Below are 17,224 nucleotides of genomic sequence, written 5' to 3'. Positions count from 1 at the left end.
AGGCTCACTCATGCTGCACTCTCATTGGCCTTCACATACCCCTCACCTCTCCTCCTCCTCCTCCATCTAATACCCCTCACCTCTCCTCCTCCTCCATCTAATACCCCTCACCTCTCCTCCTCCTCCATCTAATACCCCTCACCTCTCCTCCTTCTCCATCTAATACCCCTCACCTCTCCTCCTCCACCTAATACCCCTCACCTCTCCTCCTCCTCCACCTAATACCCCTCACTTCTCCTCCTCCTCCATCTAATACCCCTCACCTCCTCCTCCTCCATCTAATACCCCTCACCTCTCCTCCTCCTCCATCTAATACCCCTCACCTCTCCTCCTCCTCCTCCATCTAATACCCCTTACCTCTCCTCCTCCACCTAATACCTCTCACCTCTCCTCCTCCTCCTCCTCCTCCTCCTAATACCCCTCACCTCTCCTCCTCCTCCTCCACCTAATACCCCTCACCTCTCCTCCTCCCAGCCACCTCCTCCATCTAATACCCCTCACCTCTCCTCCTCCCAGCCACCACCTAAGTCCCACATGGCACCCTATGGGCCTGATGGAGTGGGGGACCGGAACGTGACCCGGGAGATCCAAGCCCCCCCCCCGCGCGCGCGTGGTCCGGCCAGACACAGCGCCCCCTCACCACCCCCGGGGACAGACGTTCTCCACCACCGGTGTGACTCCCCTGTACCTCCGGTCCCTCCCCGCAGCCCCTGGAACCACACAACAGCCCGGACCCCCCGCCTCACACCGGCACCCCCACGCCGCCCCGCCGAGCAAATGGCCGCCACCCCGAACGACCAGACAGGCACCCCGTCCAGGCGCCCGCACCGCCTAACAAGTCCCTCCACCGGGCAGGAACATTCCGCCAGCCCGATCCGCTCTGCTGTGTGGATCCTGTTTCGGGGCCTTCGCTGCAGACCGGATCGGGCTGGCGGAATGTTCCTGCCCGGTGGAGGGAGGCGGTGCGGGCGCCTGGACGGGGTGCCTGTCTGGTCGTTCTGGGTGGCGGCCATTTGCTTGGCGGGGCGGTGTGGGTGGATGGTTGCTGTCCTGGACGGGCGGGCGGGCGCTCCATACAGGCCCTTGTCTCGCTTTTTGGGTCTCTTCGTCGGGTGGGGGTGACCCGACAAAGAGACCCAAGAAGCGACACAAGTGCCTGGCCACACCCCATCATCCGGAAAAAAATATCCCGTACGGGTTGCACCCCATTGCACCGCCTCTGCACCTGTGCACCTCTGTGTTATGATTGGATGACTCATCATCACAGCATGTCGCTATCATGCTGCCTTCATGTGACATATCAAAAATACGGTAGATGCAGAGTCCCTAGTTGAAAATATCATTCACTTTAGCTTTCAGCCAGGTCAGAAATGAGGTATTTATTTTAAACAAAAGGACCATACCCATTTTCATCACGAGAGACATTTTGGTACTAACGTTATTTGATGCATTTTAATCGTGCAATGTTTGCCATGTAAAACATGAAGACAAGACGTATTACTCACAGCATATTTGTATGAAAAAGATGACCAGGAGCAACCACAGTCTACAGAAAGCTTCAATCAAGGCGTACGCCAACGCATCGATTTCAAGGCGATTTTGAACCATAATGGCTTTTAACTGTCAAATCTCTCACGGTTATTCCCATAGGACTTGAACGCAGCATCACTGTACTATGCAGCCACCCAGCGGCAGTTCTTCTCGTCCGTTCCGTTGTGAGAGCAGGTATAAACGCTACAGTGCAGTTAGCTAAGCGCTAGTCCGATGAAGAGACAGCCAGGCATTTCAGCTAAACAAGCGAGGCTCCTTGTTGCAATGGTTACCCTATCAGTCAGTTCCTTTACATCACACACGCCGGAGCTGCAATGAAGGTGCATTTTTCTGTTCTTAATTGTTAATTTTAGCACTGTTGTTTAGCCTATTGCAGCCATAGCTAGCGTTGCTTCATTTTGTTGTATCGGGCAGCTGACGTTATGGTTAGCCTTTGGTAGCCTGCTAGCTAACAGCTGCTACAGCCATGGGTTGGGCAGTAGCGTTAAGTATGGACTGAAACCGGGGTACATTCTTTCTCATTGAGAATAGGTATGTTTTCCTGCTCATAACGCGAGATAACGTTACTAAACAAAAACAGCTATTCAGTTTGCGCTGTGTTGTAGTGTTATCTTCCCGAGCCACAATCAGCTTCGAGTTCATCTGTCTCGATTAACTGTTTCCATGGTCACCCTATTTTACATGATGCTATTTTCATTTATTCCAATGCAGTTCCATATTTATCCCAGTGCAAAAAGCCCATATAGTGCGATCATTTATACTTGTATAGTTATATACTCCAGTGCAATCATCTATTCCAGTGTTTTAAAACAAATAGGACACTTCTGGTACAAACCTCCATTGTATATATTGTAGATATTTATTTTGGCTTATTTTCTATTCACTATTTTCTATTTTTACCTATTCCTCCTGTGATATTGATGTTGTCTCTTAACTGCACTGATGAGGAGTAGCACTTCTCATTTAGTTGTCATGCACAGTGAATGTTCTCATTTCTAATGATACCGTTTAACGTTAGATAGCAATATAACCTCCTGTGCAACATCAAAGCACAAACAGCTATACATATTTTAGCTACTGGTGCTATTTTGGCTGTAAAGATGGGACTCTTACTGGTGAGTGATGCTCAGTGAGTAGATCACCTGACTGTACAGTAGTAGGTAGGTTCCAAAATCAAACCACCTGAGGTGTAATAATGATCCTACGCATGCCGTGTCACTGTCAGGCAGGGGCCTCGTCCATGTGGGCTTCATGTTGTGGTCTGCTGAATGAAGTGATGGGCACTGGGGCAGTTCGAGGCCAGCAGCCGGGGTTCGGGGCTGGGGCCGGACCCTTCCGCTTTGCCCCCAGCGCGGGATACTCCACATACCCGCCCACGACCTCAGGGAGTCCCAGTCTCGTATGCAAAGCCTGTGGCCAGGCCTTCTCCGTCTTCAGGAGGAAGGTATGTCGCATGTTAAGGAAGAGAAGAAAGACATGAATGTGAAAAGTGGGGATGTGAATGTTGTTGAACGACAAGTCTATGATGATATGTGTTGAAAATGTACACAAAATACCAGAACAAAGCATTACATTCTCAGTAGTCTGACTCACTGGAAGCAGGCTGCGGGTTTAAGCGCTGCCACTGGCTCCGACCATTTCACTTGTTGGAGCGAAGGGAAATCCCTTTCCGCTCCCTGCGTGTTGCTCTCAAATGCTTCCGCCACTGTGAAACAACAACAACAACGTTAGCTAGCAAGCTAGCAACCCGTACGCTGAAAATGGCAAGTTCTGACGAAGATTTGGATTGTGCAATAAAGCAGGTCTGCTTGGTACGACTACTTTCGGGCTTTTCCTCCCCCGGCTACACCGGAGTGAGAGTAAGAGGAGCCAGACTCTCTCCTGCGCTGGTACACAGGCAGCGTGAAACGGAGATAGTCTAGCAAGTGAGACTACATTTTCGGAGCTCATTATAAATCATATATCAATCAAATATCACTTTGACTGTACTTGGTGGGAAGTTTGTTACATTTGTTTTGAGGATCTTTCTATTTTTAAACGTATTGCTTTTTCAGTTACCTCATTTTCTGATAGTCAGTTGAAATGGGCCAAACCTCCTGTTCCTTATGAATATGATTATTAACAAAATCGTTTAAAAGGAGCCAACCTGGAAAATAAGGTTGCCTAATTTTCTTATAATAAGCAATTCCATCTTTTTTCCATCATCACTTCCTATCGTGTAATAGCTCTGAATCTAAATCATGATTCCAAAGTGAATGTGCAAGTTGGTCTGTGTAGTGCTGCTGTCCAGAGTCCAGAGGTCCTTATGTGTAATCTGATGTGTCCTTTGAGACGCCCTTAATGTGACATCCTGAGACTGCTGCAGCAGCTACTGGCCAGCAGGGGGGGCACCGCAGTGGAGCAACTCTGACCACTGGTTTTCACAGAGTTGAGAAAATATCCGGTTGTGTGAGTGAACACTGAGCAGGCTAAAAAAGGAGTCATTAGCCTAAAACCCTGAGGCCGCTCATGTCTGTTGAGAGCGCTGCTGTTCTGCTCTAGCTGATCGCAGAGACAGATGGACAGCAGGCTGATTTGTGTAATGTGCTGATAATGGAAGGACGACTCATGTTAACCCATTGATACCTGATGCAGCGTTTGTGTGTGTATCCCTTTAAGACCGCGAACCGCGTTAACGCGGTTCGCGGTCTTAAAGGGATACGCACCCAAATGAGGGATATACACGCAAATGCTGCATCAGGTATCAATGGGTTAAGAGATGGCACAGCGCCTCATTCTACTACTGCTGTCTGAACCTGCTCTTCACCTGCTCACCATGCCAACTACTGCTGTCTGAACCTGCTCTTCACCTGCTCATCATGCTACTACTGCTGTCTGAACCTGCTCTTCACCTGCTCACCATGCCAACTACTGCTGTCTGAACCTGCTCTTCACCTGCTCATCATGCCAACTACTGCTGTCTGAACCTGCTCTTCACTGGCTCATCATGCTACTACTGCTGTCTGAACCTGCTCTTCACCTGCTCATCATGCTACTACTGCTGTCTGAACCTGCTCACCATGCCAACTACTGCTGTCTGAACCTGCTCACCATGCCAACTACTGCTGTCTGAACCTGCTCACCATGCCAACTACTGCTGTCTGAACCTGCTCACCATGCCAACTACTGCTGTCTGAACCTGCTCACCATGCCAACTACTGCTGTCTGAACCTGCTCACCATGCCAACTACTGCTGTCTGAACCTGCTCACCATGCCAACTACTGCTGTCTGAACCTGCTCACCATGCCAACTACTGCTGTCTGAACCTGCTCACCATGCCAACTACTGCTGTCTGAACCTGCTCACCATGCCAACTACTGCTGTCTGAACCTGCTCACCATGCCAACGGAGAGGCCAATCCCACACCTCGCATGTATTACCGTTTGATGTTTGTCACTTGTCAGAAACCAGCTGCCTCCTGCTGGTGTCTGGAGAGGTGGAGCAGAAGAAACCAGCTGCCTCCTGCTGGTGTCTGGAGAGGTGGAGCAGATGGTGTCTGGAGAGGTGGAGCAGATGTGGATGATTGAAAATGCAGTGAAGGTCTAACTGGCATTGATATGATTCCACAAGACTGAGTGTCATTTTCTCTACTTTCATATCACTTTTTTTATAAGATATTTTCTGGCATTTCTGCTTTATTCTGTAGTTACAGTAGAGAAAGACAGAGGGCAGCGGAGAGAGGGCATGAGAGGTAGTTACAGTAGAGAAAGACAGAGGGCAGCAGAGAGAGGGCATGAGAGGTAGTTACAGTAGAGAAAGACAGAGGGCAGCAGAGAGAGGGCATGAGAGGTAGTTACAGTAGAGAAAGACAGAGGGCAGCAGAGAGAGGGGATGAGAGGTAGCAAAAGGCACAGGCTGGATTCAAACCATATGCCACTGCAGTTAGGACTTGGCCTTAATGGGGCACGTTCTAATGGTTGAGCCCTTCTTCATATATCTCACAATTGATAGAATATAGACCTTTATAGCTGCGGCCAGCAGCTGTGTAAGTCACTCCGTCGGTCGGTTGGTCCAGAAAAAGTTCACCACCCTTTAGTGGGCACAGTTTTTGCCCTAGGAGACTAAAATTTGCCACGGAGGTTAAGTGTGTGTGTCCATGCCAATCAGCTAAAAGGGGAGCGGGGGGACATATTTAGAAATGCAGGAGGGCAGAGGGCTGAAATTAGCCACGGAGGTCATTCAGGTCAAGTGTGTGAAGTTGTGTGTGTTTGTATTCATTCATTCATCCATCATGGAAAGTGTCTGCTTACTGCCCTGTTATCAGGGGTTATTGGAAACAGATTCACGAAGCTATACAGGATGTTTTCGAATGTGTAATACCCCTAGATCAGTGGTAGCCAACACGGCGCCCGCGGGCGACCAGGTGCCCGCGGGGTGGCGCTGTGGCGCCCGCAGGCCACGTTCAGAAAGATGTTAAAAAAAAAAAAAAAATTACACAAACAAGACAAAACAGACAAACAGGGGAAAGAAAGGAACAACAAAAAAAAACAAAACAAAAAAATATAATCAGAAAAATTATTTTGTATTTGTTTTTCTCCTCCCTTCCCACAATAACACACAAATGTAGAAAATAATTGGTTTAACAATGCATACGTTTTAAAAACGTTTATTGTCTGTGTATAATTTATTTTCTGTGTATAATTAATTATTGATTAACTATTTTGATCCACCTGGGCTGGGGTCAAAGTTTAGTTTTACGTTACGTCACTACGTCATTCACTCTGCAACAGTGCGACTGCCAGCTGAAGAAAAAACATTACCAATTTCAAGAGGAGTGGGAGGAAGAGTTCTTCTTCACAACAGTGAAAGAAAAGAGTGTATGTCTCGATTAAACGCATAATACTCATTATTTAAAGGTAAATCGAGCAAATTTCAACAGGTAGCCCCCCACATGACTCTCTACCCTTCAGGTAGCCCTCGACCTCAAAAAGGTTGGTGACCCCTGCCCTAGATAGTAAAACAATGTATTTCGGTATATCGGAAGACTGGTTGAAAGAAGACAGATATTTGATTAATATATTGCTGGTAGCTGGTAAAAAAGCTCTCACCAGGAAGTGGTTATCACAGGAAAGCCCTAAAGTGAAAGAATGGATGAATATTACGATGGATATATATAAGATGGAAAGACTAACTGCTGTTATCAATCATAAAGTAGAACAATTTACCTCAAGATGGGAATGCTGGGTTCAATATATAACACCCATTAGGCCAGATTTTATTGTTTTGGATCCAAGATGAATGTATAATGAAAAGTTGACTCCCTGCTCTATATGTTTTGTTTTTTGTTTTTGTTTGTTTGTTTTGTTGCTGCTGTTGCAGCTGCTGTGGTTTTGTTTTTTCTTTTATTTGTCTATAAAAAGTACAGTACAGTATCTACAATGTATACAATGCAACTATGTATAAATAATCTGTCAATAAAAAGTAAAAAAAAAAAAGGAAAGTGTCTGCTTGCAAACTGTTAAATCACTACTTGCCTCAGCGGTTCTGCTAATCTTTCCTACTCTTTTCTCCTCTCCAGCACATCTGCTGCGACTGTAAGAAGAGCTTCTGCTCCCTGTGCTCCGTGCTCCAGGAGAACCTGCGTGTCTGTGCCACCTGTCACCTGCTGAAGGCCACCGCCTTCCAGCGCCCGCTGCTCATGCGCCTGCGGGTTCGAGACCTGCGGCAGTACCTGCTGCTGCGCAACATCCCCACCGACACCTGCAGGGAGAAGGAGGACCTGGTGGAGCTGGTGCTCTGTCACCGAGGTAGGGATTTGAAACCGTTACCGGTTTAACGATGAACCGCGATAAGATTCCTGGCGGTTAGTAGATCCGTTTCAAATTTAAATTCTCGTGAAAACCGTGTTTGATCACTGTGCTTTGATCAAACATGGCGGGCGTCTGGGTAAGTGTAGATGTAAAAGCACTCGCCTCCCACCTGAAGATCCAGGTTCAATTCCCGGGCAGCGGTACTTCCGGTTTGGTCAGACGTTCCTACAGACATAATTGGCCGTGTCTGTGGGTGGGAAGCCGGTGGGGTCGCTGCACTAGTGCCTCCTCTGGTCAGTCCGGGCACCTGTTCATGGGGAGGGGAACTGGGGGGGGGGAGGGGAACTGGGGGGGGGGGGATAGCTTGATCCTCCCATGCGCTATGTCCTGCCAGTGAAACCCCTCGCTGTCAGGTACTGCACATGTATCAAAGGAAGCATGGTGCTACTCTACAGCTCTCCCCAAATCGGCAGAGGGGGTGGTGCATCGACCGGGACAGCAGGGGGAATTGGACAAGCACAATTGGGAGAAAAAGGGGGAAAAAATAAAATAAAATAAAAAACATGCTAAATAATGTCCGTCATCAATAAATGTTAGCAACAGTCTCCCAGACGCAGGCGCACATCCTGAGTTTTCAATATAAAACTGGGTGAAATGATTTCAGCGAGTGGATCAGTACCTTTTGAGCATTTTCAACACATTTTACCAATAGCGCGGTCATATTGACATAACTGTGATCGTTTTGGTCACTATAATAATGGTGATATGAAAGTTTCCTAGCGTTTCGTCTCTGCACTAAGGCACCGAGGAGGAGGACGAGGAGGACGTAGAGACGGCCAGCCTCACCTCGCGGGGCCCCCTGTACACGCCGGCCTCGCCCCTGTACACGCCGGCCTCGTCCGCTGCACAGTCTGCCTCCGAGCTGTCCGCCCTCGCCACCTCTCAGGACGAGCCGCTCAGCAGGAGTCATAGCTCTGATACCAACCAGGTACAGACACACGCTCAGCAGGAGTCATAGCTCTGATACCAACCAGGTACAGACAGACCTCAGCAGGAGACATAGCTCTGATACCAACCAGGTACAGACAGACCTCAGCAGGAGTCATAGCTCTGATACCAACCAGGTACAGACAGACCTCAGCAGGAGACATAGCTCTGATACCAACCAGGTACAGACAGACCTCAGCAGGAGTCATAGCTCTGATACCAACCAGGTACAGACAGACCTCAGCAGGAGACATAGCTCTGATACCAACCAGGTACAGACAGACAAAGCCAGACACACCCATTTTCCAGTCACTTCCTGTATCTGTCTCTCCATGGCCACACCCACTTTGGAAACTTGCCACGCCCACTTAGGAGACTTGGCGGCAGGTCCCGAGTCTATTGGACTCAATGGGAGGAGTCATAAAGTGATGAAAAAGTCTCAGATTGATGACAGATTCTTATTTACTCTTGTGTATTGGGCCCATTTTCCCCGCAAACCACATATCTTCTGAACACAAGACAATGAAACAGAGAGGCCATTTACACCTGGCGCTAACATGTGTTTTCTGTGATCAGATTGCAATCGGATTGTGTTTTATCACTTGAAATGCCAGGTGTAAACACCCCCAAAACGCATTGAAGAAGGATTGCAATCTGATCGGCCAAACCACCTCCGGAGGTGGTCAGGGATGCATTGTGTGTACACATTGAACACAAGTGTAAATGCAATGTGTCCTCTCAATCTGGATACACCAACTTTATGCGGATTGAGAGGACAACCATTTCTGCAATCTGATTGCAATCAGATTGCAGAAAATGCATGTTAACGCCAGGTGTAAATGGAATCAGGCTGAAGTGATAAAATACAATCTGATGGCAGAAACCACATGTTAACGCCAGGTGTAAATGGCCTCTATGAAGCATCAGAACTGGCACTGGAAAGGGAGCTCCACTATCCACTTTATTTCTAGCGGCCATGATGCCTATGTGTTCTTCTTCCGGTGTGATCCTCCCAGCCTTGTTGCTGACAGCTTGACACCCGTCTGGGCGAACGGAACAAATCACTAATCAGGTCAGAGTATAACAAAGGAAAAATGGCAAGCTGCAACAATAAGTCACGTTAAACCGGAACTTGTACCCACAATTATTTGTACAGTGGGGCATTCAAAAATAAGGTGGATAGGCAGCCAAGATCCTCTATAAATACTTTGTACTTGTACTGGCCCCGCTTAAGCTTCTTCTATGAATGGAAGGTGAGAAGCATTGTTGTTCCCAGGGTATCAATGTTCTAGCCGAAGAGTGACTCTAATCCTAATCCCGGGTTAACGCTGTTGTTTTCATGCAGTGCACACAGTCATGTTTGTTTTTGCTCTGGTTGTGTTGCAGGATATAGGTGACGCTACGTCAGTGTCTCTCCTCAACTTGGACCACAGTGAACACACTCCTGAGGTGATCTAAGTCTTACTGTCAGATGATCTGCTCCATCACGTCCAGACAAAATACATCTCTGCATTTATCATCTGAACGTCCCTTTTCCCAATGTGAACACACAGGTCACAGGACGCTATTAACACATTCACTGCCAGCCGTTTTTTTTTTTTACTGTAGGTAGGTTCTGCCAGAGGGTTTTTTTGAGGATTCTGGCTCATCTTTCAAGACCCGAGGATTCTTTTCTGCTAAGATTTTGTCAACACACAATATCTCAAAAGAACTAATAGAATGTGTGCTTTCTCTGTCTAAAAGAGTTAGTTTGTAGAGTTAGTAGTTATGTAAGCATTAGCAGTTGAATACAGCATGGTTTCAGCGTCAGAAAAATTATTCTGAGATAAATGGCTTTTTGTGAAATTCGATAGAACAGTCACTTTAACCATTCATTTTTGGCATCAGTAAGACGTCAGACATCTAAACAATAGTTTTGAACAGTAATTTCCTCCATAACAGCAGGAAACCCCCCTCTGCTTCCAACTCCTCCCTCCGTGTGTGTCTTCTTGGCTGCAGCGGCCGTGTCACAAGCTCGTTTCTGTTGCTGTAACCTCGCGTCACCAGTCTCATTGCTTTGCTGCTGCTGTGCCTGTCTGCGCGGCCGCTCTTTGAGGAAGTCTGGATGGACTCGCTCGTTACTTGGAGTTTTGGTTGAGAGCTTTGATGAAGCTTTTGCGATTCTGGTCATATTTATGCTGCGTGTTTCAAAGTGTGTTCCACCCGTAATCTATTATGCAAATTTGCAATCCCGCACCGCCAGCAATCAGCGCGAAAACGAAAGCGTTTTCGCCAATCCATTTTCATGAGAATGGCTTGATCACACTGCTTTTTGCTTGCCTTCCTCTAGTCAGGAGAGCACTGTCGCCACTTAGTGGGTCGGTGGAATGGGTTGTACACGTTCGGTAGCTCCAATAATTTTATAGGAGACGTGGGGGGCATTGATCCACGTAGCACCGTCAAAAAAATTTTTTTTTTTTTTTGACGTCTCAACTCGTCATTGGCAGTGAACCGTTGGAATTTTTTTGACGAGTCAACTCGCCATTGGCAGTGAACGTGTTAAAGGAAGACTTTGCCGATTTTCAACCAGCTTTGTATCATTACAATGTGGGTGGTATCCAGCGGACTTTTGCCGACTCGTATGGCTCTCGATCCGACTGTCCCTGGATGCGGGCACAAAAATGAGTACAATTTGTAGTTCGGACAGCAGCCATACGAGTCGGAAAAAGTCCCGCCAGATGGCGCATTTTGCGTCACCCGGTGGACTTTCTGCAGGCGAACGAACCGGGAGCTCTCGGTGCAGACAACATGTAACGATACCAAGCTGGTTGAAAATCAGCAAAGTCGTCCTTTAATATCTTCTTGTCCCTTGATGGGATCTATATGAAGAGAATATCATTAGTAAGTGGGGGGTTACACAATATTGACAAATATATTGCAACTCTTTTGCTGAATATTGCAGTCGCAATATGAATGGCAATGCTTGGTGACACAGCGTTTTAATATCGAAATTTGTGTACCAGCTCTTGAGGGTGGGGGGGTGTACCAGCTCTTGGGGGTGGGGGCAATATGGGGGTTGAAAATGAGATGCGAATGCTTAGGTTTTCCTGGGTTGAATGTAATGAAAAGTGTACTCAGCCTAACATGAATTGTTGCCCAGGGATTCCACACGTCACGTTAAGTAGGCCGTCTGAAACACCTGTCTCCCTGTGGTGAGAAAAAAATAAAAATTGCAGCCTCTTACAATATGGAAATTGCAGCACTCAATATTCTAACAAACGGCAATAAACGTTTAAACTTTCAAATTAAAGTTAGAAAGTGCTTTACACGCAATAAAACCACAATAAAGAAAAGGCACTGTGATATGCAATAAAAAGGGCGCACATCAACAGGATTTACATTAGAATAAAACAAATACAACGAGAATAAAAATCTATTGGGGGAAAAAATGATATAAAAGCCAGTTTTCATTATTTCCTCATAGGCTTGGGTGGAGGCGGGTTACATGCTCCTGTGAGCCAATTGTAATCGCATTATATCCTCAGTCCCCGGTGTATTCGTTCATGCCAGGGAGGCGGGGTTACAGACAACGCACGCACGCACACATACGCGCATGCACACACACACACACACACACACACACACACACACACACACACAGTTGTGCTTGGTGTTGTTGGCAACTTGGCAGCAATGTAGCTTTTACAGTAGATGCACAAGGAAGAGGCATTGTTCCCAGTAGGAAATGGTACCACAACAACACACTCAAAGCAGCAAACTCTCAACTGTGTGTGTGTGTGTGTGTGTGTGTGCGTGCGTGCGTGTGTGTGTGTGGCCTTCTGTGCTCTACATACATTTAAAATCAAATTAAATGACCAAATGTCAAGGTATTTTAAATAGGCAAACAGTCTGCAAGGGAATTTCCACCACCGTTTCGTTCCATCGCCGATCCTGATGTATTGTAGCCTGGTAAAAAAAAACATCCCCATAATGTGATCTCATATCCTGTTTCACGATGTATCAGTCTGGACTCTGTCCACAGCCATTTCAGTGGGCGGGAGTACTTGCCTTGACAGACAACCCCTTCAGCCAATCAGCGTAGGCAAATCTAGGTCATTCAGCCAATCAGCGTCGGATCCAGTCAAATACCAGTCCACTTGGAAGAACAGTTAAAAACGTCTTTCCCGCCGAGAAACTCCACTGGTGCATAACTCCGTTAACGTTGTTTACTCTAACGTTAACGCTACCGCTCGTTGCTTTGGAAACTGCCATACTAGATACATTTTGTCAGTGGGCATCCCTGATTGGCCCCTTTATGTCATCAACTACAAGGCAGCTTCCTGATTGGCCCGTGCACTTTGAATGTGAGAATGTGAGTTGACGTAATTAGGATGTTTTGAACAGGTTTCGATGTGTTGGTCTAATCTCTTGGTCCCCGCTCCCTCAGGTGAGCCCTCAGACGCGGCGTCGGGCCCGGGCCTCTCTCTCGGACCTGTCCAGCCTGAGGGACATCGAGGGGCTGTCGGTGCGGCAGCTCAAGGAGATCCTGGCCAGGAACTTTGTCAACTACTCGGGCTGCTGTGAGAAGTGGGAGCTGGTGGAGCGCGTCAGCAGGCTGTACAGAGAGACGGAGCACAACAGGAAATCATGTGGGTTACTCATTCTGTCCTCATGTGCTTTTCACCTCTTTTCTGACTGGAGCTGTGCAGTGTCTCAAAAGCAACGTCGCTAATTATATATAGGCTACTTCAGGGATACTCAACTTGCCTGGGGGCCACTTTTGCAAAAATGACAGGAGGCCAGGGGCCAGTTAATAAAGAAAAGATTCATATCAATTTCTCTGTAGTGGATTGTACGTTTTGGGGGGTGTCAGCCGGGGGTTAGTCTGACAATTTTGAGCAGACACAGGATAGTTAAATGGCCTGTGAGGATAGTTTGTTAGTTAGGTTAAGTTAGTTGAGTACATACAAGTGCCTGGGCGGCGATATTGACAATTTAGCAGGAGCTCCGTCCAACTTGATTGAACGTTAGTTTTCATTGTGAATTAGAAAATATAATATAATAAATAATATGACTTGAGTGCATATATTTTAATGTCTTTTCCCCAGTGGATATCACTCATTGTATTTTCACTTTCCTTTCAGTGGATGTGAGCACCGCTATAACTGCAGGTGAGAGATCGCCCCTCCCTCTCTCTCTCTGTGTGTGTGTGTGTGTGTGTGTGTGTGTGTAGCAATGACATTATGATATATAGATAATGGGATATGCAGTAGCTGCTCTGATCCCATCTGAACACGAATGGGGTTCATTCAAATCAGTTTTCTCATCCTCTTCAGAATCCTCATGATTAAAATGTGTCTTGCTTTTTACTCTTCCCACACACAAGTGGTGTCCTTTCCCCCTCCTATCTGCAAAGGTGCCATTGGAGGTAAGGCTTCTATCTTCTGGTCACACACACACCATCTGTGGCTTCTATCTTCTGGTCACACACACACCATCTGTGGCTTCTATCTTCTGGTCACACACACCATCTGTGGCTCGCCTCTCCATTGTCTAAGTGGTGTCACCTTCCCACCTCTGCCTGCCAGCGTCTCTCTCCTCGCTGTGATCCTCTTCTCATTTGCCTCCTCTTTGGAAAGTTGCTGTCTTGATTCTGTGTTTATTGATTTGTCTTTTAATACACACAGCCCTCTCCTCTGATATGTACTGTACCGTGCCTCTGTTGGCACGGCACTCATATCAGGAGAAACAGGAGAGATATTATTCATGCTGTTTTATTGAAAATGTGAATTGATGTAACGTCATCCGTCCTGCTGGCTGAAGATCCTCCCTTGTGAACATTTCATTTCCACGACATTGCTTGCTTCGTCCCCTGAGCCATCACGAGATATCTCTCTCTCTCTCCAAGTTCATCTATTCACGCCTTTCAACGTGTAAAGCTAAATATCGCCAATATTTTGGCCGTTTTAATTCAGTCTGTCACCAGCATGCTGCCAGTGATAAAGATTGTATGGTTGTTGTCATGGAAACACCTCATCACAAAAACTATAATCAGACAGGGATGTTGTTCAGGAGTTGGTTTGCTCCGAGCATGACCTCAGCAAGATAACATGAAATGTTTTATTGAGCTACTGAGCATTGTGCAACTCCCTCGATCCGGCACATAACATCCAGGGTTTCTACACAACTCTGTAAAAGTATTAAAAATGAATTTAATTTCCAGTCTTGAATAGTTTTTGGAATTGTCTATGCCACCCAAGGTGGCATAGACAATGTTGTGGTTCAGGTCAGATATACACAAAATTATAGCTTTTATATTGTTATAGACCCACTTTGAGTCCACAGTTTTTTGTTGTTGTTGATGTGAAGAATAATATTCAAATAGATGGATGCTCTTATTACCCAGCTGCTGTCAGCATGCATAACGATGTCACAAATATAAAATAAAATCCAGTCAACAACTGGGAAAAAATATGGAATGAATGTAAACCGTGGAGGAACCCTGCCAATCATCTGACATATTGTGATATTTGTGGCTGTGAAGAACAATCATCTATACAGTGATATATGACCTAGTTAGCAGGGGCAAGATGTCTATCTGCATAAATAATATTGAACACCAGACAAAAATCAAAAACAAATCAAGGTCTGGAAAAAGTCTGGACTTTCTTAATTGAAAGTGTGTAGGAAGCCTAAAACGCCAGGGCTTAGTTTGGCTGCTCTTCACACCGTAACCCAGGGGCCTCCAGTCTGACCTCCTCTGTGTCTTGTGTCCCCTGGCAGACGGCACCAGGGGCCCGCTGACCAACCACGATGACAACCTGTGCAGGATCTGCATGGACGCCGTGATCGACTGCGTGCTGCTGGAGTGCGGCCACATGGTCACCTGCACCAAGTGTGGCAAGAGGATGAGCGAGTGCCCCATCTGCAGGCAGTACGTGGTGAGGGCGGTGCACGTGTTCAAGTCCTAACCACTGCACCACCGCAGCACCGAGGGAAGGGACTGAGGACTTGTACCACCATGCGGGCTCCTAACCTCAGAAGAATCAAATGTTTGTATTTCCCCAAATGATGACATTATATTTGCACATTGAAGTATTGTGAGAGAAGATGCATTTTCATTTTGGTCAGAGTTTGACGTTCCAGGTTGACCAATGGGCTTCTACCCTCCTATGAGTCATTCCTCAACTACACATATCTGTTGTGTGTTCATTCCTAAATGTCTGTTGTGCTTTTCTTTCCAATGTTGAACATGAAGAAGAATGTGTGGCTTTCAGCCACCTTGTCTAACACAACCTGTCGCCCTCTGATGTCCTTCTAAGCTATAACCTAGCTAGCATTCTACTGAGAATACTCAGCAGAGCACTTCTAAGTTATAACTTAGCTAGCATTCTCCTGAGAATACTCAGCAGAGCACTGCTAAGCTATAACCTAGCTAGCATTCTACTGAGAATACTCAGCAGAGCACTTCTAAGTTATAACTTAGCTAGCATTCTACTGAGAATACCAAAGAACTTTTATGGAAAGAAATGACAGCTCCATATTGCCCCATTGCAACATCAGCGCCCAGCAGCCTCCGCCATTTTTTATTTTTGGAAGCGTGACAGCGCCAAAAGAACCTCGCACAGGCTCGCAGTGGTCAGCTGCGGTAGCGCGGGCCCCTATAATCAGCCTCTCTAAACAGTAACTCAACGGGAGAACACTCTAAATTTCGTGGATTCACATCTTTTCTGGGCGTACTGCAAATCTTGATTGAAGTGGTGTAGTGCAGGGATGTAAAACAACAACCATATTGTGGAAACTAAGCAAAATTTTTCGTTTTCTTTGTTTAGTTTTTTCAAGATAAATAGCTAATGCGGCTGTCGTCCACTCCGTCAGAAGTGCGTTGCCGTGGTTTTAACCTCGGGTCCTTTGCATTTACTATTTATCTTGAAAAAAAAAAAAAAAATTTTTGCTTAGTTTCCACAATATGGTTGTTGTTTTACATCCCTGCACTACACCACTTCAATCAAGATTTGCAGTACCCCCAGAAAAGATGTGAATCCACGAAATTTAGAGTGTTCTCCCGTTGAGTTACTGTTTAGAGAGGCTGATTATAGGGGCCCGCGCTACCGCAGCTGACCACTGCGAGGCGCATTCTGTTTCCAAAAATGGCAGGAGTGTCGTCTCTTTCCTTCCATGCTCTTTGAGAATACTCAGCAGAGCACTGCTAAGCTATAACCTAGCTAGCATTCTACTGAGTACGCAGCAGAGCACTTCTAAGTTATAACTTAGCTAGCATTCTACTGAGAATACTCAGCAGAGCACTTCTAAGTTATAACTTAGCTAGCGTTCTACTGAGAATACTCAGCAGAGCACTTCTAAGTTATAACTTAGCTAGCATTCTACAGAGAATACTCAGCAGAGCACTGCTAAGCTATAACCTAGCTAGCATTCTACTGAGAATACTCAGCAGAGCACTTCTAAGCTATAACTTGGCTAGCGTTCTACTGAGAATACGCAGCAGAGCACTTCTAAGCTATAACTTAGCTAGCATTCTACTGAGAATACGCAGCAGAGCACTTCTAAGCTATAACTTGGCTAGCATTCTACTGAGAATACGCAGCAGAGCACTTCTAAGCTATAACTTAGCTAGCGTTCTACTGAGAATACGCAGCAGAGCACTTCTAAGCTATAACTTAGCTAGCATTCTACTGAGAATACGCAGCAGAGCACTTCTAAGCTATAACTTAGCTAGCATTCTACTGAGAATACGCAGCAGAGCACTTTTAAGTTATAACTTAGCTAGCATTCTACAGAGAATACTCAGCACAGCACTTCTAAGTTATAACTTAGCTAGCATTCTACAGAGAATACTCAGCAGAGCACTTCTAAGTTATAACTTAGCTAGCGTTCTACTGAGAACACTCAGCAGAGC

At 46.3% G+C, this 17,224-nt stretch overlaps 1 protein-coding gene across 2 annotated transcripts; it reads left to right on the top strand.

The window, feature by feature from the left end:
- Window positions 1-1,762: 1,762 nt before the first annotated feature.
- rnf34a (ring finger protein 34a) lies at window positions 1,763-15,616 on the top strand. Of its 2 annotated transcripts, XM_083645184.1 has the most exons (9): window positions 1,763-1,871; window positions 2,777-2,995; window positions 7,110-7,338; window positions 8,142-8,329; window positions 9,715-9,777; window positions 12,755-12,956; window positions 13,452-13,478; window positions 13,694-13,735; window positions 15,091-15,616. In XM_083645184.1, exons 1-9 carry the CDS (start codon window positions 1,866-1,868, stop codon window positions 15,276-15,278), a joined length of 1,164 nt encoding a protein of 387 aa, XP_083501310.1. In that variant the 5' UTR covers window positions 1,763-1,865; the 3' UTR covers window positions 15,279-15,616. The 2 variants fall into 2 exon arrangements, with proteins under 2 accessions (XP_083501310.1, XP_083501311.1); XM_083645185.1 differs by lacking the exon at window positions 13,694-13,735.
- Window positions 15,617-17,224: the final 1,608 nt, after the last annotated feature.

This window comes from Poromitra crassiceps, assembly GCF_964638095.1.
Source record: "Poromitra crassiceps genome assembly, chromosome: 10".
Lineage (NCBI taxonomy): Eukaryota > Metazoa > Chordata > Actinopteri > Beryciformes > Melamphaidae > Poromitra > Poromitra crassiceps.
Note: the sequence above shows the minus strand (reverse complement) of the source record. Positions and strands in the feature narration are given on the sequence as shown.

Coding starts and splice junctions, on each gene's coding strand:
- rnf34a (XM_083645184.1), top strand. Junction 12,957..13,451: donor GGAGCACAACAGGAAATCAT/GTGGGTTACTCA, acceptor CTTTCCTTTCAG/TGGATGTGAGCACCGCTATA. Junction 13,479..13,693: donor GAGCACCGCTATAACTGCAG/GTGAGAGATCGC, acceptor CCCACACACAAG/TGGTGTCCTTTCCCCCTCCT.